Below are 25,143 nucleotides of genomic sequence, written 5' to 3'. Positions count from 1 at the left end.
GCTGGCTGCTTCTCTGGGCAATCGGAAGTGCAGCATCGGCACAGGCTCAGGATGAGTTGGCAGTTTTGCAGCTGTGGCCAATCAATAAGAGAGCAGCAGCAGCAACAGTTGCTGCCGCAGCTACAGTTATGTCTTGTGGCAAGTTGCTACACCTGATTCCAGTTCCCAATTCCCCATCTCGATCCCGATCTTTTGATGTCGTAATGCCCCCAACTAGCGGTAAAAATATTCAAATCGAATTCCAAAGCCACAAGCAAGAAAATATCGATTTTATTATCAACACCGTGGCAACGGCGGCGGCGGCGGCAGCCACAAAAATGTCTAAAGTGAAAATATTTATGACAAAACTGCGGTCTCCCTCGCTCCATCTCTTTCTGGATTTCTATTCCCATCTCTTTCCCTTGGACCGGCTTTAATTTCCCTTCGTATTGAGGGCAAGCTTTGATTTGTGGCTGCCCATTTGCATAGACGGGTTGACAAAAGTCCAAGAAGTACCAGAGAAAGGCCCAGAAAACCGAAATTGAAGAAGAACAGCCAACAAATTCCCGGCTTTGTGTTCTCCTTTCTTATGCAAATTGCCCTGTAAACTGTTGTTTTTTATTCTATTTCCATTTTCATTTCTTTTTTAACTACTTGAATGCATTGGTGTTGGTGTTTTTGTTATTTTTTTTTGGTGACTTTGTAAGCGGTCTGACCATAAGATTAACCCCAGCGCTTGTCCACTTTTGGTGGCAGACCGCCACAAGCCCAAAAACAAAAAAGCCCATAAAACTAAAGTGGAGGCAATCTTCGCATAGCATTGAGAATGTTCACAGCCAAAGCAAATTAGGCACAAAACCAAAAGCCGATGCAAAAGCCGCAGAAATTAGCAACTGCAATGAGAACGCATCTCAGACGTACAGTGGGCGCCGGCTAAATGCCCACGATTGCCTTTTCTCGCCCCACTGCAATCACTCACTGCTAAGTCTCACTGTGGCACGAGCTGAAAAGCGGCGATGTTGCTACGGTGCAAGCGATGTTGCTGCTGCTGCTGCTGCAGGTGTTTCGCAGCTGCCAAACACACACACACACCCCACCTGGCATTCTATCTTAAACTGCATTTGGGCCGAAGTGACCCAGTTTGCAAGCCAGCACAGTGAGAAAAAATAATCATGCTTTCTTATTTAGTAAGAAATAATATTCAAAAGGCTTAATAATCGTATGTTAAACTTTTTTTTTATTTTTAGTTAAATAAAAGATTTAAGAAGTATCAATTATAAAACGTTTTTTAGGAAAAATTGGTAAATAATGAAGTTATGAAAATAATTGAAAGTAATTTGACTGAAATATATTTAAATTGCTGAAGCTATAATCAAGCGAAAAGGAATTAATATTTTTTTTATAAATTATTGAATTTTATTTTTGTTATATTATATTAGATCCAATAATTAGCCAAAATGCAGATATTATAATGAAGTGAAAAAGGAGGTAATATTTTTTTGGTAAAATTACATCGTGTAAGACAAGCTACGAAAATATATAGACAAATACCATAAGCTATTATTGATTAAAATCAAAAGGAAATGGAGATGATATTTTTTCTCCGTGCGGCAGAGAGAAGGACAACAGCAACTGGGCTGATGTGGCTGATGTTGCTTCTACGCTTGCACATTGATTTGCTGGCCGGTGCTTGGAATGCGGTCAACTGGCAAACGGCAAAGACGGCTTACAGCTTCCAGCTTCCAGCATCTAAAGTCCAGCATTCAGCACTCAGCATCGTCGGTCAATGTCGTCGATCGTCTTTTTGGCTTGCGCCGCCAGTTAGCCAGTTAGCCAGTTGGCCAGTTTGCCAGTCTGCCAGTCCGCTGACGATTGCCGTTGCTTGGCCTTGCTTTAGAAGCGGCAATCAAGCGTTTCCTTTGCGGCAAAAGTGCCGCAAAATCATATCGAACCTGTTATAGAGCTTCGAGTTAGACACACCGATCCACCGATCCACTGATCCACCGAACCACCGAGGGGGTGTCGTCGGGTGAAAGATGTTGCCACCACCAGCACCACCAGTGGGCAACGGAATGGATGCTGTCATTGTCGACTGCCAGCAGCAATTCTTCTCGTTCTTCTCCTGTTCTTGTTGTTTTACGTAACTGTTTACGCTTGAAATTTATTGTTGTTGTGCGTACCGTTACATAAAAGAGTGGTATCCGACGGGTGGTGGGGGGAAGCAGTCACAGCGCATGTTTATTTAATACGCTTAGCAGCTCTTAGCCAGCCAACTAGCTCACATAGACGTTCTTTGATGTCTCATTTAATGCGCATGATGGGCAATTTTTATGCGCAATTAATTCCAAAAGGCAAGAACGAACGGTTGCCGAAGAATACCAAGAGCCAAGGGCAGTCGGCCGAAAGATACACTGAAAAAACAAAACTATATTTAAGCATATATTTTTTTTATCTTTTAAAAAGTATTTTTATGTATATACAATAATAATATGTATGGTTTTTGAAGGACAAATATTTTTTTATCAAAATAGAAGCTTATATAAAATAATATTTATTAATTACCAAATAACAAAATTGTACTTTTTTCATAACTTCAACTGAGAAAGTATTGGAAATTAAAATGTTTGCTTATTAGATTTGTTTTCCATCAAAAACAAGGAAGAGTAGTGACCTTAAGTAGGATAGTTTAGTTTAGTTTAGTTTTAGTTGTTTTATTTTCTTACTATTTAAAACTAAATTTTCTTAATATTATTACTTATTTTTCTTCAGTAAGTGCCCGAAGTAGCCTTTAATACCCTAGAGAGATCCTCTAGCGGAAGTTCAAATCAAAAGACTTAGGCAACGAACTTGCAGCTTGCACAAGTCTCGTCTGGCCAGGCGCATCCGCCAACAACAGCAACAATGGCCACATTGCGCAAACCGAGCCACTTGCGAAATCTTTTCAAAGTTCTCCGACGCTCCGAGTGTGTTTGTGTTAGCGATTTTAACGAGGTTCTACTAATTTGGCCGACAAGCCAGGCTTGCCAAACCAAAAAAAACCCAACTAACTGGGTCAAGAGAAGCGCGCCGCAAAGGAGAAGCTGCGTCCAGCGCCAATTTATGTAAATCCAAAACCAATCAGCGTCCAAAACTCTCCAGCCCCCCGATGATCATCATCATCATCATCAGCAGCATCATCATTATCATTATGGTATGACCATTATGACGGGGGCTAACGGTTTGAGCCGCTTTTCGACCAGTCTCCCGCCGCTTGGGTGAATGGAAAGAAAATTTCTTTTCCCCCATTTTAGTTAGTCTTTTTTTTTTAGTAAGTTAGATGGATAGATAGGTAGGTTGGTTTGGTAGGGAAAACCTAGGCTATCGCAATTGGGCCATCGGGTGCGGATTGCGGTGGCAGCACTTGCACTTTCCGCCCAAAAAAACACAGTCAAGATATTCACATCCAGATCAGCAGATGCGGCGGAATAATCGACGAAGCGTAGGCGCTTGGCAATCAGCGCATGACGTCCCAGAACTGCACTCACTGCAGAAAACCTTTAGCCGGATTTTCTTTTAGGTTTTCCCCATTTAGGTTTTCACTGCTAGCTTTTTCCCACTCAGCAAAGCCACAAAGACTAATTATCGCGCTTGGGTCAAGCAAATGAGCTGCCCAAATAAACGGGGAGAAACAATGGCGGTTGGCTTCGTGCGAACAAGACGCTCGGCCACACCCCAGGTAAAAATGCCTCCAGGTGTGGACTTGCATTTAAAATGAAATTAGCCGACATACGCAAATTGCAGACCTGCTGCATGTGCAGTGCGGAATGTGGAATATGAAAAATGGGAAAAGGAAAATGGGGAAAGGAGGAAAGGAGGGGCTAATGCGCAGGTTGCGACTGAGATTGGGTCTGAAACTTGGACTGGCCCTGGGACCGAACCGCACCGAAGCCTGGGCCTAAGTGGGGGTCACCATTAGCTCTTAACTCAGCAAGCCCCCCTCCACCAAGTCTAAACTTTCTACGCAGCGATCGCAGGTTCAGCTGCACTTTAAGCCGCTGAATCGCATTAATTGAGGCTTGCACTGAAGCGGAAACGGTGGACCATTCACACTTGCCACGCTGATTTGAAACCAGTATTTTGCATATAAATAAAGCCCAGACATGCGGTAAATGTTCATTCAATGGCTTACCATAACACTCATAACCTTTTATTTGTACCAAAAGAAAGCAAATTCATTAGGTAAATCACTAAACAAAAATATTCCATATAATTTAATGGGAATTTAACAAAAAGACTTGTTCAAATTATAGATTTAAAAAAATTGGGCAGAAAATAATGTTTAATATTTTATGAGGATTAATTTATATATATTTTTTACAAAATTAAATTTTTTTAAAATCAGTTTTGGGTTCTTTATTTTCTGAAATAACTATTAAAACATAATTCAATAAGCTAGATTCAAATTGTATGTATGGGTATATTATGGCAATTTAATTAGTAAATTTACTTTAGTTAATAAGTAAGCTATCAACGTGCTTAATTTTTTCCAACTGTCAGTGTAAGTACTTTGTATTAATTTTTCATGTGAGCATTTGTAGTTTATTAATGGTCACTATTTTTCAACTTCTATTATACAAACTGCCTGGAAAAAATCTTTTCCCTTCCACAGACCACAGAAACCCCAAATTAAATCCCGCTTTCGTTTTTTCTTCTGCTGCTTCTGCTGTTGCTACCACCACTGCCATTCAATCATTTTTCTTTTCATTCAATTCTCTTTTTTAATTTTTGGGTGAACTGTGCAAACAATTTCGATTTTGGTGCTACACTTTTTCCTTTTTCCCCGCAAACACACAGGCCGGCACACACAATGCCAAGGCAATCAAAGAAAAGGCGTTGATGGGTAATTTGTTACAAGAGCAACAACGGCAACAACGGACCATGTCCGAAACTAGTTGGAAATTATAACGGTTATTATGATTATAATGATTATTAGATGATTTTGATCCGCGCCAAGACGCGCACAATGAATATTCCAACTTCCATAATGCTGTTGTTGCTAGTTGCTCGTTGCTCGTTGCTAGTTGCTAGTTGCTTGTTGTTGAAGTTGCTGCTGTAGTTGCTTGTTGTACAAATTGCTGCTGTTGTTTTGTCAATGGTGGCGTGCTACACATGTCTGTGTGTCCAATTGTGTGTGTGTGTGTGTGTGTGTGTACAGTGTATGGGTATCACTTTCACTAAGTTCGCGCACATAGAAAGCAAATGAAAGCAACAAGTTGCTGGCTGCCTTTGCACTTTAAGGTATTAGCTCCCACTCGGGCTATAAACTACAACAAAAAAAAAAAACAGCTAAAATCTACCTGGCACAAAAGCCAACAAAAACCAAAGTACAGAGCCAAAAAAAAAAGTAGTAGAGAAGAGAAAAAATTGTATGGTGCCGAACGCGGAGCCACATTGTCATGCATGGCCGACTGGGCAACCTTTGGGTCGTCCTCTGCTCTTTCGGTTTCTTTCGACGCACAGCGTGGGAGTCGTCATTAAGTCTGCCCCTTCTCCATCTTTCACGGGGAAAATAAACTGTAACTGAAACTGAAACCGAAACCGAAACCAAAACTTTACCGAAATTGAAAATGTTTCATGAACTTGATTTCTTAATTTGCGTTTGAGTTTGCGTTTGCCCTGCATGACAAATGACTCGCCTAAAGTTGCTCTTTTGTTAATTTCAATTTGCCCGAACTAATTTGATTTGCCTCTCTATCTTTATAACTTTATATCTGTATATACCTGAATATCTGTGTGTAGCATTTTGTATTTATCCGCTTTTCGAGTGAATTGGAGTGGCTAAGTTGGCCTAGGAGCACCGTTATGATGAAATTGCACTGGCATTGGCATCGGGATTGTATAAGAAGCTGCCAGCATCTGGCTGCAATGTGTAGGAACGACTTGTTTTTTTTTTTTTTTTTTCTCGCTGTTGCAGCTGCCTGGAAAGTTGCACTGTTGCTAGTTGCTGGTTGCTTGTTGGCCGTTGGTCAAATGATGTTGCAGTTATTCGACCATTTATGGCATGCCTCGCCGCCTCACTGACTGCCTTTTAACTGGCCCCTCTTCTCGATTATGCAAAGTCGCACTTAGCCAGCTCTGGGCCAAGAACAATTTCAGCCAGCGTCGGGGATGAATCAAACTCATGACATTGGCTACTTGGATAGTTGGATAGTCGGTTAGCCTGGGAACTGCTCAATTGAATAACTAATCATACAAATGCCGCCACAGAAGCAACAGCAACAGCAGCAGCAACACATTTGATTATTGCACACGGCTGGCTCGCATTTTTGCATAGATACTCGTATTCGTACAGCAGCTACAACTAAATTGATGGCTGTATTTTATTTATTTTTTTTTCTGTTTTGTTGTTGTGGCCATTTTCTCACGCTTTGCATTGACAACAGAAACAACAACAACAACAACAGTCGAGAACATTTTGCAATCTGCGAATGCCAGAGATTTTTCGCCAGGCGTCGAGTGACCAAACTGGAACGGAACTTGCTTAATTGTCAATCAAATGGTGGGGGAAAATACCCCTGACAAAGCGGCAAAAGAAAAAAACATGTAATAATTTCAAATACCTTAGATTCTTTGATTGGACATCAAAACAAATCATAACAAGAAACGTGTTTAGTTTAAGCAACGTTTGATAATAACTACTTATGTCTTAAACAAAAAGTCTGTTGGGAAATGTGATAGTTGTCTGTCTAAATTTACCTTTTCTGAGCTTCAGAAGAAACGAGATATGTTTAAAAGTATTATTTAAGGGAGATAATTGAATCAAATCTTTTAATTTAATTAAATTCAATCATTCCTAGAAACTATTCCACCAAAAACATGCTTCTTTAATGTGTTAATCAATTTTTAATGAAATCTGTTATTAGGCTCATAATCGAAGCTCATAATTCAACGTAAAATGTAAATCTATTTAATCAATTCTCAGCTTTCCCAAATTCTTCAAATTCAATTAAATAATATTCAATCATACCCGACACACTAGAACCTTAGAATCAATATTTTTTCATGCCCTTCGTCGGTTTTAATCAACATTTAATCGCATCTGTGAGGGGAATTAATTTGATAAATGATGGAGAATAGCTGGCTGGGCAACTCAATTCGCTGAGAACCCCTTTCGCACCTTAATTGGGGAATCAATCAAAAATGATTTGCCCGCTTAGGGGCAGAACGGAGTGGCGATGAGAACGGTTCGGGGCAATCTCAGAAGATGAAGAATATTTCCCCATAATTGATGGCCACATAATCTAATATTGTTTTCCCTTCCCCTTCCAATTACTTGCAGATGCCGACTGCAGTTTCCCGGGATCGCCGGCGCACAGCAGCGTGGTCTTCTCCAATGCGAATCTCACCCAGGGCACGGTGGCATCCTACAGCTGCGAGCGCGGCTTCGAGCTTCTGGGACCGGCGCGGCGTGTCTGCGACAAGGGGCAGTGGGTGCCCGAGGGCATCCCGTTCTGCGGTAAGCAAGCAAACCAAACCAAACAAAAGACTGCGGACACGAACTCGCCTCGCCCGCCGCTCGTCAACTCAATTAGCGCCTCAGAGGCGACTTCGATTCCAAATCGGACGTGGACGTGGACGCGGACGCGGACTGGGAACTACTTTCACCGAAACGAAATTTGAAGCGTTCTCAAAATATCTCTACACGGAAAGAAAATATGTATTCTTCTTGTCCAGATTTGATTTGCCCAAACTATCAAGCTGATTTGCTCAACTTGTTATTAAAGTCATCAACTTGTAAGACAAAAACAAAAATATTCAAAGAGCAGTCAAATTAAATCTATTTTAAAACTTAAAATATTTAAAAGCAAAAAAGAAATGCCTATTTTCTTACGACCAAAAAGATAATTTAAAATCAAAATAGAATCAGTAACAAAATTTAATTTTCTTATATACTTTTAAAACCAAACGCTTGGCAAAAAACTTATATAATTTCAATAGGCAAAAATATAAATTTCATAATTAAAACAGTTCATAATATTTAAAGCTTCTTTAAAATATTGTTAAATATAACAAACTATTTGTTTCTTTAAAGAGAAACGATGTCATTTAAAATTTGTAGATTAACAAACACAAGTGGGCAAATAGATCCATTTTTTCCGTGTATGCTCTCCGTTTCAAAAGAGAGCAAATGGCATTCCAATTGAATGCAAAGTTGTTGACCAAAAGCGAAACATGATTAACAAATCGCGCAAAATTGGGCTAAAATCCAATGCGTGTGTGTGTAGCAAAGTGAAAAAGAGAAGCCGCGAAGTGGGAAGAATTCAACAGATTGACCCACTTTTAGCTGCGAACATTGAAGCCAACAGACACGAAACACGAACACGAGTAAAATGAGGCGGGCACGAAAATAAACAAATATTCTAAATGGATTTCCAACTAGACATGCACTTCCGTGAGCCGAGACAAACAAAAACCGAATTGATTGACACAATCAGAGCGGCGGGGAAATAGTTTTATAATCAATGAATACTGGAATTCGATGAATGAATTGATCGATTGGGGGGCGTAAAATAGTTCTCAAAAAAAAAAAAGGCGGCACTTCAACGATCCATCAAACTTTCGACGGGGCTTTTGTTGGGAGATCACATGGATAAGTCGATCGATTGAGGCAGTAGTAGGTGTTGATATGCGTTGATAAAGCCTGAGAAAATCTGGGGAGTTTTTAAAAATACTTAACGAGTACTTAATGATGCTTTAAAGGGATTCAAAGAAATAAAGGGAAAAAGACTTTTTAAATAGATGACCTAAGCCCAACAAAATATCAAATCTAAATTATTGGACCACAATTTCGAAGTAAATTTAGTTTAATATTTATAACAGAAATTGTTCACACACATTTGTAAAATTATTTTCCTAAAAAAAAAGCAATCAAATCGAAATTTTTGTTAATAGCTTCTAAACAATCCGTAGCTCACTTTGTGTTTTTCAAAAAGCGTTTATAATCTAAATAACTTCAATAATGAAAGTCATATCAAATTAAAATGCATTTTTAGTTATAAAGTACAGTATTTTCCATGGGCTGACCCCATTTGATGTTAATTATTTCCTCTCTGCGTGGATTCATTAATATTCCCTTAAAATTCCTTGATACGGACTCGATCAAATCGTGAGATTTGTAGACATATAGCTGCTGTTTAGCCCTGCAACCCCCTGCAGTCACTGCTAATTGCAAGTTGATGACGCTGAAAAATAAAAGAAAAGAAAAGGAAAACAAAGCCGAGATTACCGACCTGAAAATCGGTATTTTTTTGTTTGTGGATCTGTAGGCCAAGTTTTGGAATTCGAATTCGAATACGACATGACACAGCAGGCAGGCAATTGGAAATTAATTAAAAGCAATTAAAAGGCATTTGTCACACCGGCAAGGCAACACCTGCTGATACACAGCGAGAAAAGCTGGGGTCTTAGAGAGTGTATGTGTGTGTGTGTGTGTGGGGGGGGGGGGGTGGGGTTAGAGGTTGGAAAGCAGCCGTCAAGCGTTTCCAAGCCGTTGAGCTCAAAACTCGGATCCAAACCCGTCTTATCCGACAGATGCATCTGATTAATGAATCCCAATGCCGCAGAAGTGCGTGGCGAGCGATGTAATTAAGCCCCGGCCAGGTGAGCAAGTAAAAGTTGAGCCGACATTAAATTTCACTTTTGCTTTTGCCTTAGCTTTTTTTGGCCAGCGAAAATCTCCGCTGTCCAAAAATAAAAAATAAACAATGGTCCGGGCCAGAACGAAGGTCTCTTGACAAATTCGCCAGGCAGAACATTGTTGGGTTATGTTTGCCTTTCTGAGTTGTCTTGGCTTTGTTTTGTTTTGTTTTGCTTTATCGGTTTTTTTTTTTTTTTTTTGGCCACAAACCGTGTCAGGGCCCGCGGCCAATTAGCCGGGCCTTGGGCCCACTCTGGGAACTCTGGCACTCCGGCGATCCGGCACTTCGGCCCTCGGACCAACTGAATCCGACGCCAACTGACGGACAAACGAATCGCTGGAAAATCAGCCCACGACTGATCTTCATCGCCGCATTGCGCCTTGAATTCCCAAACAATTACCTTTGACCCTTATCTCTGCACTTAGCATAAAATATATACATAGACTATACTAGAGTTGACATGGAAAATATATGTATTTCATTGCATTTTTCTAATTCAAATGCAACAGTAGAATAAGTTAATGACAATTTATAAATATCAAAACAATTAAAATTATAATAGTTCATTTAAAGAATTATCTGATTAAAGAAAAATCGATCGTACCTTCAACATTCCAAAGGTTCTAATTAGAAATTTTATTATTGAAATTGAATTATTGAAATTATTGAAATGTGGACCGTGCTGAATGCGAAAATATTAGAAAATGTTGCATGCGTTTTTTCAACTCGGTTATTTTGTTACATCGTATTATGTGTCAATCAACACATAATTGTCATTTTAATAGCAATTAAATTAATAAATGATTTGTTAATTTACCTACAGTTCTGAATGTTGCTGCTGGCAAAGCGCCCATGCAGATTTCAACTGATGGCGCCGGTGCCCCCCAAAAGGCCATCGATGGTTCCACGTCCGCCTTCTTCACTCCGGAGACCTGTTCGCTGACCAAGGCGGAGCGATCCCCCTGGTGGTATGTCAACCTCCTGGAACCCTACATGGTGCAACTGGTGCGCCTGGACTTCGGCAAGTCCTGCTGCGGTGAGTTCAAGTATAATACATAATATGGAGTATACAACAATATTTGTAATTAAAAAAATATTACAAAAAATAGATATAGAAGAATATAAAGATTGCAATACAGCATTTATACGAGTAAGGGGTATAATTAAATATGCAGCCCTGATAGAAATGGTAAATAGCTTTACCTTTGTCATAGATTAGCTTAATATTAAATTATTCGAATAAACTCCTTTTTATTACCTCAAGAGTAGAGCTCTTAAGTTTTTTGTATAATATACAATTTGCCAAAAAACAAAATAGGAAATGGAAAGTGAATAAATAAAATACCACAATTAATTCGAAAATTATTCCCTAGCTTGTGTACCATAATTTGTGGCAACTCAAGTCGACAAATAAGAAAAATATCACGTAAATGGCGCTTAGCTCGTGGTAATCCTCGGGTAAATTGATTAAATTGAGCAACTTTTCGCCTTTATTAAACCGCAGTCGACCATTATCGCGACGGCGGCCCAACCCTAAACCTGTCGCAAACATATAGCGGCGATAAAGCCGTATAATAGACCTGCTCGGACCGCATTCTGTGGATGTGGATGTGGATGTGGATGTGGATGTGGATGTGGATGTGGATGTGGATGTGGATGTGGATGTGGACGAAACTCTCTCGCCCGGTGGACAGTTCAATGCCCCGTTTTCCCAGGCTGCCAGCCTGCCAGTCGGCCAGGTTTTTGCAGCAAAACCTCTGCCAACAAAATGGCAAATGCTGCACGATCTTCTCCCCCACCGTCTTTGTTTGAAAAGGGTTGCCGCCGAAAGCAAACAACTGCCAGCCAGTTTTCCCTAATGCTTTCACTTGCCAGCAACCTGAAGTCCCCCATCTCCATCTCCTCGGATCTTCGGATCTTCGAATCGGCGGCTGGTTATGTGATTTTCGTGCGGCTCTGGCGACGACAGCGACTTCCACTTCGACTTCGACTCGGTCACCATCACCATCTCCATCTCCGATCCCAAGAAACCCAGACCCAGTGAGTCAGTCAGTGCGGCCCGAAATTTATGATTACTTTCACTTGGCTGAGGCTGAGGCTAAAACTGAAGCTGCGGCTGAAGATGAAGCTGAATCTGCGGCTCAAGCCAAACTGAACTGAACTCAACTGAACCCGCCTGACCCGCTGACAGACAAAGCCATAACAATAATAGTGACAACAGGAATACCAATAGAAATAGCTGAAGCTGCAGTTTTACACTTCGAGAAACTACGATCAATCGAATGTGCCAAATAAAAAATAAAATAGCTTATTTGGGTATTACGACTAAGCCAAACAAAAAAAAACAGATTATTTAACTGCAATTTTGTGATACTTAAAATTCAATAATTAATTGTTACAAATTGGTAGATCACTTTACGTTTTTAAAAATTGAAAATATCTTTGTTTCGCTTTTAAAAACATAAATATATATAAAGATATTTACCTACTTTATATTGTATAGAGAATTAAATTTGTAAGCTATGGAAGCTATTTAATTAAATATGGCTGCGTATGAGTTTTCAAATATTTAGGTTCTTATGACGTTCTTAAATGCTTAAATATTTATTAAAATTTGTGTTTTAAATAAAAACTAAATTTAAAGAACTCAAAACAAAAATATCATAAATTGATGCTTAAAACATTAAAGAATGGTTCAATGTGTTAAGAAATAGTAAGTTCTTAATTGAAAAGTTATTTATAAAATTAAGTAGGGTCTTAGATTAGGGTTGGCTTAAATTGATATCTTTATTTATGTATTACTTAATAACCTTGATCACCCATTTGCAGGCAACAAGCCGGCCACGATCGTGGTGCGAGTGGGCAACAACCGACCGGACTTGGGCACGAATCCGATCTGCAACCGATTCACGGGTCTCCTGGAGGCCGGCCAGCCTCTCTTCCTGCCCTGCAATCCGCCCATGCCGGGCGCCTTTGTGAGTGTCCACCTGGAGAACAGCACGCCCAATCCGCTGTCCATTTGCGAGGCGTTCGTCTACACGGACCAGGCGCTGCCCATCGAGCGGTGTCCGACGTTCCGCGATCAGCCGCCGGGGGCATTGGCCTCGTACAACGGCAAGTGCTACATCTTCTACAACCGCCAGCCGCTGAACTTCCTGGACGCCCTCTCCTTCTGCCGATCCCGCGGTGGGACCCTCATCAGCGAAAGCAATCCGGCGCTGCAGGGCTTCATCAGTTGGGAGCTGTGGCGACGTCACCGCAGTGACGTCAGCTCGCAATACTGGATGGGAGCGGTGCGGGATGGCAGCGATCGGAGCAGCTGGAAGTGGGTGAACGGCGACGAGCTGACCGTCTCCTTCTGGAGTCATCCGGGTGGCGACGAGGACTGCGCCCGGTTCGATGGCTCCAAGGGATGGCTGTGGAGCGACACCAACTGCAACACGCTGCTCAACTTTATATGCCAGCACCAGCCGAAGACCTGCGGACGGCCGGAGCAGCCGCCCAACTCGACGATGGTGGCCTTGAACGGATTCGAGGTGGGCGCCCAGATCAAGTACAGCTGCGATGCCAACCACCTGCTGGTGGGTCCGGCCACGCGGACTTGTCTGGAGACGGGCTTCTACAACGAGTTCCCGCCGGTGTGCAAGTGTGAGTAGCAAGAATATTTAAGCTTGTAAACGGTGCAGCCGCTCTAGAGTTTGTAAGCTACTTAAAAAGGTCCCCCAAAAGTAGGCAGCTGCAAATTGGATTTAAAGCCTTAAGAAATTTTTTTTTTTTTTTTTTTTTTGTGAAATGAACTGGGCAATTTAAACAAATCAGAAATGATCTTAAGAAATTAGCATAAAACTTTCAATTGTCTCAACTAAATGCAGGGCTCACTTATAGCAGTGAACAAAAACGTTTTCAATCTAACACTGACCAAAAAAAAAAAAAAAAACCAAAAAAAAATAATTCACAACTTTTGATTTTTCGATTTAAAATATCCTTTTTTATCAAATATTAACAATATTAACAAAAGCTTTAATGCCAATATTTCATACAATTCTTCTGTTTCGATTACTAGTTTTATTATTACGAGCTTAGTAACCTATATTGGGATATTTTGTACTCATTAATCTACACATTTAACAAAGTTTTAGTCAGAAGTAAAAAAAAAAAATGTAATACTCTTAATAGTTAATAGATTGTGGTATGCCTCGCATGTGGTATGCTGAATCGTTTACAACCATCTTTAGAGTGTTATTCCTAGGACATGGTAATTAATGGGTAATCCTTTTGTAGATATCGAATGTGGTCTTCCGGCCAGCATTGCCCATGGTTCCTATGGTCTGCTGAACAACACGGTGGGCTACTTGAGCCTGGTGAAGTACTCCTGCGAGGAAGGATACGAGATGATAGGACGCGCCCTGCTGACCTGCGACTTCGATGAGCGCTGGAATGGACCACCGCCCCGCTGCGAGAGTGAGTATACATGATTGATCCACTGACTCCCAAATGCTAATCCTTATCATCCATATCACTTAGTTGTGGAGTGCGACACACTGCCGGGCAATTACTACAGCACCATTATCCATGCGCCCAATGGCACGTACTACGGATCCAAGGCGGAGATCAGTTGTCCGCCGGGATATCGCATGGAGGGACCGCGAGTGCTCAGTTGCTTGGCCAGTGGCCAGTGGAGCAGTGCCCTGCCGCGCTGCATCAAGTTGGAGCCGTCCACTCAGCCCACGGCTGCGCCCACCGTCCCTGTGCCCTCGTCGGTGGCCACGCCCCCGGCCCCGTCTCCGCCCTTCCGGCCCAAGGTCGTCGTCCAGAGTTCCACCACCAGCCGCACCCCCTACCGCCCGGCCGTCTCCACAGCGAGCAGCGGAATCAGCGGCAGTTCCACCAGCACAGTGGGCACGTACCCGAGCCTCAGTCCCACGCAGGTGGAGATCAACGGCGAATGTGAGTAGAGGGCAAGGCACTGGGCTTACCTCCTGGGTTCGAGGGTCACATTTCCAGGCAACACTTTTGTTGCATGCAAATGCGCTTTTCAAAACGGTCACGAAATGGCCTTTTTGTTATGGCTTTGCAAATCACTTACAGTAAATAATGACAGAAAAGTATCTTATCTCCAGATATTTTATAGTTTATAAGATCATTTTGGAACTACATCAAATTTAAAACGTATTTGGAAGCTATTTCCTGTAATGACAAATATTTTAATGACTATTAAGATATTAATTTGATCCTATATTCTTAAAATAATCATCGTTGATTTCATATATGATTAATTTATAGATTCATTCGATGTATTATATTTTGTATTTTCATGGCTTTTCAAAAATTTTAAAAATTTTAAAAAAATACACATTAAAAAGTACAAAATGTAAGGCAAATCTGAAATAACTAACCCGAATTATTTCAATTTATTTTGAAAACCCTAAACTTGTAATACCTCATTAAGACCCAATAATGTTATATTAGTTTTGATTTAATTTGACATACCGACTTGCAACTTATTGGTCTTCCATATTTCCAGCTGAGTCCGAGGAGGACATCAATGTGCCACCAGTGCCGGGAACCGTTCGCGAGGAGTTCCCGCCCCGCCGCACCGTCCGTCCCGTGCTCATTCCGAAGAAGCCGAGCAGCACGCCAGCGGCCTTGCCGCCCACCACCCACCAGGTGCCACCGCAGCCACCCTCCACATATGCACCCACACCACCCCGCACCCGAGTCCCGAGCGGATCATCAGGGAGCGGCGGAGTGGAGAGCACCACCCGGAACACGCAGCAGATCATCGCCAACTCGCATCCGCAGGACAACGAGATCCCCGACAGCGTCAACATTCAGCAGAACCAGTCGCCCAATGTCAACGTGCCCTTCGCCGTCGACAATCCCGACCGCAAGGAGACCAAGGAGGCCAAACTCAATCTGGGCGCCATCGTGGCTCTGGGCGCTTTTGGTGGCTTCGTCTTCCTGGCCGCCGTCATCACCACGATCGTGATCCTTGTGCGAAGGTGAGTCTGCCGGCCGGCAAAATTGGCACAGAAAAATGAATGGGATCAGTGATCAATCCGATATGTTCGAGGTCAATGTGGTCTTCCACCCAGATCAATCATACTAATTCGAACTAGATCTCAACACTGCAATCCTGGTTATATTTTTACAAATGCTATATATTTTTTTGTACAATTTAATAGGCTCATAATAGAGATGTATATGTTCTTTTATATCGTTTAGGACCCAACTTATTGACAAACTATATTTTCTTAGCAAAATAGGAATATTTGTGTTGTTAAAGTAAAACTCTAAAAATGCATTTAAAATACCTTGACTTAGCAGAGGTGTTAGAATTAGTTAAATTATTTAATTATATTTTATATCTAGGTAAAACAATTCACAGAACGGAGAAAACTAAGACTAAACAATTTGCTCAATGGAATTTATTTATAATTTGACATACAAATTGAAATTGATTGGGACTACTGAATATATAATGGCTTTGTGAATTCTTAAATACTAAGATCTGCATATTAATTTCTTGCATATGTATATTAATGTATGTTATATATATATACATTTATATGGACATTTTAAAATTCAATCTTTTGACTTTAAAGTTCTTAGGCCGTAAAGAATATTACATACTGCTCAGTGGACTTGGGCAAAAGGGGGAACGATATAAATTTGAATAAGATCAGATTGACCGTAATTTCATATCAATTAATTTGTTCTGTGTGGAGGAAAGTCGATCGTTGTCGGGGTCACCATCACTTGCCCAGCCACCCCCCGTCCCTTTCTCCCTCTCTCTCTCCCCATCTCTCTAGCTCACACACACGCTGTCTCCGTCTCGCTCTGCCCCTTGTCTCACCCCCTCTCTTTCTCCGCTGAGTCCCCAACTTTGGAAGGGTTGTGTTTTTTTTTGGTTTTCAGTAACGTAACCCCGGAATTTAAAATCTATCACACTTTTTGGCTTAAAAAGAGAGTCTCTCATGCACACACACATGCACACCACACACATACACACTCCTGAACATCGAAAGCTTTCTCTTTCTCGTTGTACAACTCTCTTTTTTCGTTTTTGCTTCTCCCACTCTCTGTCTTTTGGGCAAAACCATTCGCCAGCACCCCGAACAGCCAACGGCGGCACCTAGCCAAACACTTAACCGCTTACCAACATCATCATGCTCATCATCACCACCACCAGCAGATGCAGCAGCAGTTCCAGCAGCAGCAGCAACAGCAACAGCAGCAACAGCAGCAGCAACAGAAGAAGTACCACCAGAAGTACCAGCAGCAAAGTCAGCAGAAGTACCAGAAGTACCAGAACCAACCAAACTGCCAGCCGAAGAAAGCCCAGGGAATCGGGATGGGGATGGGGATCGGGATCGGGATCGGAATACCGCGGCCCAGTCGACTGCCCAGCTATGCCACGGCGACGGCCACCAGTGCCACCAGCTACGCCTCCACCGCCCAACTAGCTCAGCTATTCCCGGGTGGCTCTAGTGGTGCAGGTGCAGGAGCAGCTGGTGGTGGTGGTGGCGCCACGGACTATGGCAGCATCGGATCGGGCAGCGGTGGTGGCCTGGTGGCAGCGCCCTCATCCCTGTGGTACAACGTACTGGCCCTGCCCTTTGACGACCAGAAGCTGGGGCGGCGGGAGTTCAGCAGCTATGGGCGTGGCTATCGCGCACGGGCCGGACTCTTCAGCAGCACCCACATGTAGTGGGTGGTGTGGCCATCCCCAAAAGAGTATAACGAAACAAGCCAAAGAGACCTGCTACTACCTGGAGCACCACTAGCTAACTGAAAACGTGCCAAAGATGCAAGACAAAACGAAATTAAGCTAACGAAACGAACAAAACTTATGAGCAAGAACAATCAAAGCGGCCATATGCACAAATGTAAGCAGCCCAAAAGCAAACAACATTTATATCAATCAGTCAATCAACCAAACAACACCACACGAAACAACAATCAATCAGACAGTCAGTCAGTCAATCAAACAAGCAACACTGAAACACCAAAAAAAAAAACCAAAAACCTGAAAACTGCTAAAAGCTGCGAATGCTGTGGGCTGTGAGGCGATATTCCACCTACTCCTTGCTGTTGCACCTCCATCAATCAGTCAATCAAAGCATTTACCACCCACACACACACACACACACACAGATCGGGACTCTCTTTCACACGCACACAGCAACACACACACACACACTGCACGCCTGGATCGCTGTCTCTGTCTTTTTTTGCCTGCCTGTCTCTTTTGCTCCCCCTCTATCCGTCTCTCTCCATTCATCTCTCTCTGTCTCTGTCTTTGTGTGCGTAGCTCTCCGTTTTTAACCCGGTTTTATCGCCTGAACTTGTGACTAACCCAACACTATTTCGTCCTGGCATTCAGCATTACCACGAAAAAGTGAAAAGACTTACTAATGGGTCTATTTCTTTGCCATCCCCAGAAATCGAACCACGCAACACTATCGCCATCGCGCCTCACCCGACTGCAACACTGTGGCCAGCTTCGACAGCTCCACCTCAGGATCACGCAATGGACTCAACAGGTGGGTCCTTAGCTTAAATAAGTCTATACTGAATAACAGGTTTTTTATTTAAGAAATATATAGGGGGTGTTATTGAAATCATAAGGATTTTGAAATTTTCGAAATCTCTAGAGTTTCGAAATCACTACAGTTTCGAAATCACTAGAGTTTCGAAATCACTTATAAAGGTGTCTAATAGTATGCAGAAAAAAAGTCTTCTTTTAAAATAAATCCAACTATAAAAAGTTTTTTTTTAATAAATCATTGCTAAGAGACTTTTTCTTATATCAGCTTACCAAATTCAACCAGCAAATTAATATAGGTCTAAATATATGCAATGAAATATCATTTTTTTACAATACCTTTTTTTTTTTTTTGAAAAACTGTAGTTATTAGCACATTTGTATGTAAAACTTGATATATAATTATGTAAATAACATCTTTAAGTTCCTGGAGTTAAATAAATACACTTTTTTTAAATGAAGACTCCGTAGTAATATAACAATATTTCTTTCCGTAGGTACTACCGCCAAGCCTGGGAGAACCTGCACGAGTCCGCCTCGAAGAACAGCTCGCACAACGCTCTGCGCCGCAAGGAGACCCTCGATCCGCCCAGCATGACCCGATCCCGCGACAATCTGCGCGACAACATGCAGCGCTCCCGCGAAAATCTCGACAGGTGGGTTACCTTTATAATGAAATCATCAAAAGGTGTCATTGAAATCTCAAAAATTAGAAAATATTTAAAGAATACAACCAAAATCACAACTTAAATTGGGGTGCTTTTAATATTAAAAATTACATATTTAAGATTTCATAAATAAGAGTTTCCAAATTACAAACAAAAATATAGCAATACCTATATTTTAACTTATTTTCAACATTTTTAAATTTCAAAATAAAATAGTTAAGGGGCATCCCTTTTTTTTATATATTAATTATTGTATTGAGTAAAATGATTTCTTTTGTAGGGTTTATGAAATACTTGAAGTGATTTAGTCAAAGAAGTCAAAATGTTGTAAAATTGAGAGATTTGAAATGCTCCCAGAGATGACGAGTAGAAACCCCGGATAGAAACCATTTCTAACCTCTCCTTTCTCCTCTTACCAAACAGATGCGGCAGGGACAACTACGGCATGCGGGATGACTCCGAGATGGTGGTGTCCTCGGTGGTGTCGGACGTGTGCCTCAAGGGCGAGAAGAAGCGCCACCACCACCACCACCACAAGAGCAGCTCGCGCAACGGCGACTACCGCGACCGGGATCAGTCCTCCGGCAGGCGCGACCACCACCGACATAGTGGCGGCGGCGGCGGTGGAGGAGGTGGTGGCGGCGGAGGCGGTGGTGGCGGCCACTATTGACCAACCATGGTCATCACCATCAACGTGGAGCGGCAGTAGCCAAAACGAGAGTCGAGGCCAGCAGTCGGCGTAGGAATCGGATTCGGATTCAGATTCGTATTAAGGAATCGCAATCTGAAAGCTGCAGCGAGCGCAACAACGAAACGTTTTTTGTTTAATTTTAGCAACAGTTTTTTTTCGCGCTTTAGTTATGTAAGATCGAGAAAAGGGTTCGGCAAATTGTGGAGGAGACTTTTCTGTTCATAGCGAAAAGCAGCGCAAGAGATCCTTTAACTTGCAAGTCAATACTTAGCTATACTCGTATGCGACATTTATTCGGGGCAAAATACTGGGGCCTCTGGAGATTTAAGAACCATAGCTTAAAGAAATATCTAGAGATATTAGGTTTGTGACTCCAAAATGTAATATTTTTTTATTTCATGGTTAAAACTATAAAAGTATATAGTGATTTATAATCACTTATTCTTTTTTTTTTAATTTTCTTTCTCTTGTGTTCTGTTTTTGTAGCCCTATCTATGGTGACCCTAAATCACCCATAAGAATGTCTAAAATTTCACAATATTTTTAAATATTACTGAAAGATTTAGTTAGAGACATAAAAGCACCAAGTATCAGTTTAAATTGTATGGTTTTTAAAGCTCCAGGGCTGCGGGGAAGCCCCTCCATATGTATAATGTGCACTCGTGCTCAGATTTGGTCCGAACTCGTATAACTTATTCGCAAAGCTTTCGTAAGGTTCTTAGTTAAATTGTCTCTATGAATTAGTTGTATGTAAAGGCGTGAACAGGGCAAAAAGTCGAGGCGTAGTAATTAGTTGCAAGGCACCAGCACCCACATCCACCCCAAAACCCCTCCACCCGTCGCCCCTTTCCCCTTTACCCTCTCACCTACCCCCCTCACCCAGCAAGCAGATCAAAGCTGCAGCCAAATTATGTGCAACTTGGTTTCGTTTGAGGTCTCAAGCCAAATCGACTTGCTCATAGTCGCAAATTAGTTACGTAAACATTAACACTAGATAGAACCACCCACATCCATTTCCCCCCAAGATAAATCCACATTTAAATCACCTATCAATCGCAACCGATAATAATGAAATCGTAGTACGCGTGCCACAGAACTTACAGTATAAAAATCTGCACAGCATCTGAAGAATATAATATAATTAACCCGCACCAAGCTGCACCATTCCATTATTTTTTTTAACCTACATACCTTTATACATATATGTGTATCGCCCTGTATTTGTATTTCTAGAGTCTTGTAATTTGTAGATTTTGTTCTCGAGTGTGTATTCGTCGAGCGGTCCAGTGCTAAAATACCGCTTAGTATGCAATATTATTTGAATTTCGTGCATTATTTCCAATGTAAATAATAATAATTTATTTCATAAATAAAACAATGAATATTTTTACTAAAAAAGTTTGTCTTCATTTTATTTTTGGGGCGAAACAGAAGTATTTAATACCATTTCAAATTCTTAATAATAACTATTTATAAAAGAGTATATATATGTAATAAAGAACTCCTTGAAATAATACCCTTACCGATTTTATCTGTAAAATATTGATCAAATTGCTTTTCTCTAGTTATCAACCTGTCTATATTTTTTGTTACAATCCAGACTTCGCACAAGATACTTCACAATTTTCTGTATAAATTTTTACAACTTTCCCAGATTTTACTTTTGGTATGGAGTGCAATCGACTAAGTCCAAAAATTGGTAACCAACTAACATCATTAAATTTTCTTACAGTGATGGCACGGCTCTTTAATTGAAATCCTCCTTTCGTCATAGTCGAAATCTTCTGTAGTCATTGAGGGCCTTTTCGGGCACTGGGAAGCACTACCACCTGGACCAATCCTCATCCTTCGCGATGCAGATTTTTTATCATCGTGGTTGGCCCTCCTTCTACGTCCTGATGAACTACTGTGTTTACTTGCGGATATAGAGCTGGTATTGGTCTTGTGCGATGCAATGGATTTTGGACGGAACTGCGATTCCTCAAGGGGCAGAAATGTAAAATCCCAAGTCCTGTTTGGGAACTCCCCCATTGCGATTGTAAAACTGCAGCGAAAACGCTGCTCAATGATTTTTCAAATCCGAATCTTAAGCCTTCATGACCCTTAAAAAAAATGGGAGAGAGGAGCCTCATTAATATGAGTTCTTCCGAAGCCATGGATTCCGATGCGACCAAGAAAAAGCCCGACCAAAACCTCTTCACCAAAAAAATAATCGGCGATTATTTTTTTGAGTATCTTCAGTTTTGAATCGAAACTTTCGTTGGAATGAAGTACTACCTCGACTACAAACATTGTTTATTGTAAATAACATTTATTTTTGATCTATCATCGAACTGTAGGACATATTTTATAACATACGATTATAAAAAACAAAAAAATGTAAAAACCTAAATGCATGGGTGGCATCGGTAGATATTTTCAATAAATATGTGCTAAATCAAAAAGATTTTTTAACCAGCTTTGAATATTTTATCAATAAATCTTAAATATATTATAAAGATGGTTTTTAGTGCAATACTTTTCATCTGGAGGCTTTTTGAATTTTTAATCGGCGGGAAATTGTGGAGCGCCATCCGTTGGCAGATAAAACAACTGCCATCTTTGCATTTTCGACTTCTGTTAAAAGAACCACTGTTACCGTTAGCAGAAGTAAAAAGTGCTGTTAAGCGCATAATTTGTTATAATCTAAGTTTATTTTTGAAATGCAGATAAAAATATTAGTAATAATAAATAATAATATTTGCAAAGTCAATTATCATTATTTCAAGAATTTAATTTTTGGTTAAGTGCTCATGTAAAGTTTAAGGGAATCATAATATTAATAAAAGCCACAAACGCTTTGAAATCGGACGTATGTACGAAAAGTTATGGGCTTAAGGGGTTATCCGGGTCTTGACACTTCAAAAAATTCATTTTTTTCAAATTTTTTTATATAATAGTACAAAGTTTCAGGAATGTTGTCTGAAAATTTCAAGTCGATCGAAGCAAAACTGTAGGAATGGGAGAAATTTAAGGCCCAGCTCGTCGAACGTCACAACGGGCCATTCGGGCTCTGGCGTCGGGCAGATGCGGCACTTTAAACGCGTTTTTCTCAAAACCACTTTTTTGAAGTCGGTAGTCACGATTTCTCAAAAACTATTGCACCGATCAACTTCTGCTTTTGCACACTTCTTTTAGACATAATTCTCTTGTCCTTAACGGAGGGATTTTTTAAATTTTTTATTACAACTCATTTTATAAGCCAAAATATGGCCAAAATTTACGTAAAAAATTACACTTTTTATGAAAAGCGCTACAAAAAATTCAATTTTTAATTAAAAAAAAAATGGTTCGTAGAGGACAAGCGAAACACATACACTATCAGAATAATTTTGGTTTTTTGATTTCAGATAAAAATTGGCGGAGATATTTTGCCTACCGCAAGGACACAATTTTTTATGAGGTCAAGTTCAAGCCTGCCTCAACGGCTCAATTTTAAAAATTTTTGGTTCAAATTTTTACACAATGTTGGTCAAACCATAACCATTAATGTACAATAAATGAAATTTGTGAAACTGTCGTAAGATCTTTAAAAAAAATTCACGAAAATAGGCTTTTTTTCGTGCTCCAAGACCCGGATAACCCCTTAACAGTGCAGGTTATGGGTAACTTTTCTGCGAAGCCATTTTTCGAAAATTTGGAAAGGGGTAACATCATTGAAAATGACGAAAAATCGACCAAAAAAAAAAAATTTAACTAAAAACACAGATTTTTAGGGAATCAAACCACAATCATTTTGAGGTATGCCACTTCGAAATCGGATGTCTGTAAGAAAAGTTATGAGCTCAGAAGTGCAGATTTTGGACACTTTTCCGTAAACCCATTTTTCGAAAATTTGAAAAGGGGTCATAAAATTAAACCACAGGATTTTAGAGGTAGCCACTGCAAAATCGGGTTTAAATTAGAAGAGTTATGGGCTTAAAAGTGCAGGTTTTAGGTAACTTGTCTGCAAAGCAATTTTTCCAATCGAAGTCGGATGTCTGGAAGTCTCGAAAATTTGTTTATATGCCTTCAAATTATATTGAATTCTTATTTATTTATTTATTTTTGGTTTTTAAAGCCGTATTTATTGTCCCCTAAGAAAAAAGCCAGATTTGACATCCCTGCTGTTAACTGCATTCCCCTAACAGCGTAATCTTAACAGTGACAGCAGTGCCAGTTTCCGAAAAGGGCAACTCTGATGGTTGGGAACTTGGACAAATTGATGGTATATTAAAAATTGGTATTTACAGTATATTTTGCGCTGTTACACTAATTGCCCTCCTTCTCTCGATTTCGCTTCTAATTCAATAAAAATATTAAGAATCGACGTTTTTCCATCAGAGAAAGCTGATTTGGCCTCTGCCGCCAATCTGCTACTGTTAGAAAAGCAGTGATGGCCATGTAGACCATTGGTTGGAAACTGAAATAAATTAATTTATTCTTCAACCACAGACGGTATATTCCTCTGCGGTCACACTGCTGTCAAAAATGCAGCCCTGCGCAGCGGCCATATTGTGACAGCAGCTGTCAATACCGCTCTTCCTCTTTCTTTTTCGACCGTTCGCCGCTCAAGATGGTGCGCAGCAAATTCTCGTTTAACCGAAATAAAATCGCCTAATTTCCAAAACATCCCACTGAATTTCCGCGAAATAACAATACGTTTATTGAGTGGTCGCTTTGAAGAGTGCGAATTTCATAGAATTCGACACTTGGCCAAACCGCTAAGGGGATAAATTACGAGGCGAATTTATTTCGGTTGTTTTCAAGTGTTGCCTGAGGCCGAAATTCTAATCACTTGGTGTTTACATTACAGACGAAGGGTACCTCCAGCTTTGGTAAACGCCACAACAAGACGCACACCTTGTGCCGTCGCTGTGGCCGCTCCTCCTACCACATCCAGAAGTCGACCTGCGCCCAGTGCGGTTACCCAGCCGCCAAGTTGCGTTCCTGTGAGTTTGATCCCCCCATACATATATCGTAATCCAGCACTAATCGCATTGATACCCATCTAGACAACTGGTCGGTGAAGGCCAAGAGGAGGAAGACCACCGGAACCGGTCGCATGCAGCACCTGAAGGTCGTGCGTCGCCGTTTCCGCAACGGATTCCGCGAGGGCACCCAGGCCGAGCCCAAGAAGGCCGCCAAGTCCAGCAAGTAGGCTCGGCGTATGTCGTCCTTCGGGATACATGTACACCAGCACATTGCCAGAACGACAGCCTCCGGATCTGCGGGAGAGAAAAAAACCAACATCCAACATCTAAATCCTCAGTAAAACCGGCCCAAAACGGCTAATAAATCGCTCGAGCGCTAATAAATGAACGTTTTTTTTATTAAGTGAATCTTGGTGACTATTTTTTTAAAGTTTGTGCAAGAAAAGTGAAATGGTACGAGATATTTTTTTTATTGTGACTGAAAAATGGCGAAAGCAAGCGGGGAAACCGCCAAAATGCATTGTAGAAGCTAATTCCGCATGGTTTTCTCTGAAGTAAGCATTTACTGAGAATCCATATTTGCAGGGCTTTAAAACTCTAAACCCACAAAATAGTATTCACCGCTTGT

The 25,143-nt window shown here is 41.0% G+C and overlaps 2 protein-coding genes across 3 annotated transcripts in view; both read left to right on the top strand.

Moving 5' to 3' along the window:
- LOC108040510 overlaps positions 1-20,930 on the top strand; it is a 28,030-nt gene extending 7,100 nt beyond the window's left edge. The window contains exons 2-11 of one of the 2 annotated variants that reach the window (XM_017118008.2): positions 7,298-7,474; positions 10,480-10,692; positions 12,486-13,304; positions 13,938-14,117; positions 14,181-14,603; positions 15,181-15,658; positions 16,767-17,363; positions 18,101-18,202; positions 18,702-18,860; positions 19,296-20,930. In XM_017118008.2, the coding sequence (XP_016973497.1) occupies positions 7,298-7,474; positions 10,480-10,692; positions 12,486-13,304; positions 13,938-14,117; positions 14,181-14,603; positions 15,181-15,658; positions 16,767-17,363; positions 18,101-18,202; positions 18,702-18,860; positions 19,296-19,542 (3,395 nt within the window). In that variant the 3' untranslated portion in view covers positions 19,543-20,930. The remainder of the gene's footprint in view (positions 1-7,297; positions 7,475-10,479; positions 10,693-12,485; positions 13,305-13,937; positions 14,118-14,180; positions 14,604-15,180; positions 15,659-16,766; positions 17,364-18,100; positions 18,203-18,701; positions 18,861-19,295) is intronic. The other variant, XM_017118007.2, reaches the window with a different exon arrangement.
- A 3,143-nt stretch (positions 20,931-24,073) lies between these two features.
- On the top strand, positions 24,074-24,923 carry LOC108040514 (probable 60S ribosomal protein L37-A). The gene is made up of 3 exons (XM_017118013.2): positions 24,074-24,160; positions 24,398-24,533; positions 24,597-24,923. The coding sequence occupies exons 1-3, from the start codon at positions 24,158-24,160 to the stop codon at positions 24,740-24,742; spliced, it is 285 nt and encodes a 94-aa protein (XP_016973502.1). The 5' UTR covers positions 24,074-24,157; the 3' UTR covers positions 24,743-24,923.
- The last annotated feature ends 220 nt before the right edge of the window (positions 24,924-25,143 follow it).

Source organism: Drosophila rhopaloa, unplaced genomic scaffold (assembly GCF_018152115.1).
Source record: "Drosophila rhopaloa isolate 14029-0021.01 unplaced genomic scaffold, ASM1815211v1 contig_3, whole genome shotgun sequence".
Taxonomy (NCBI): Eukaryota; Metazoa; Arthropoda; class Insecta; order Diptera; family Drosophilidae; genus Drosophila; species Drosophila rhopaloa.
Note: the sequence above shows the minus strand (reverse complement) of the source record. Positions and strands in the feature narration are given on the sequence as shown.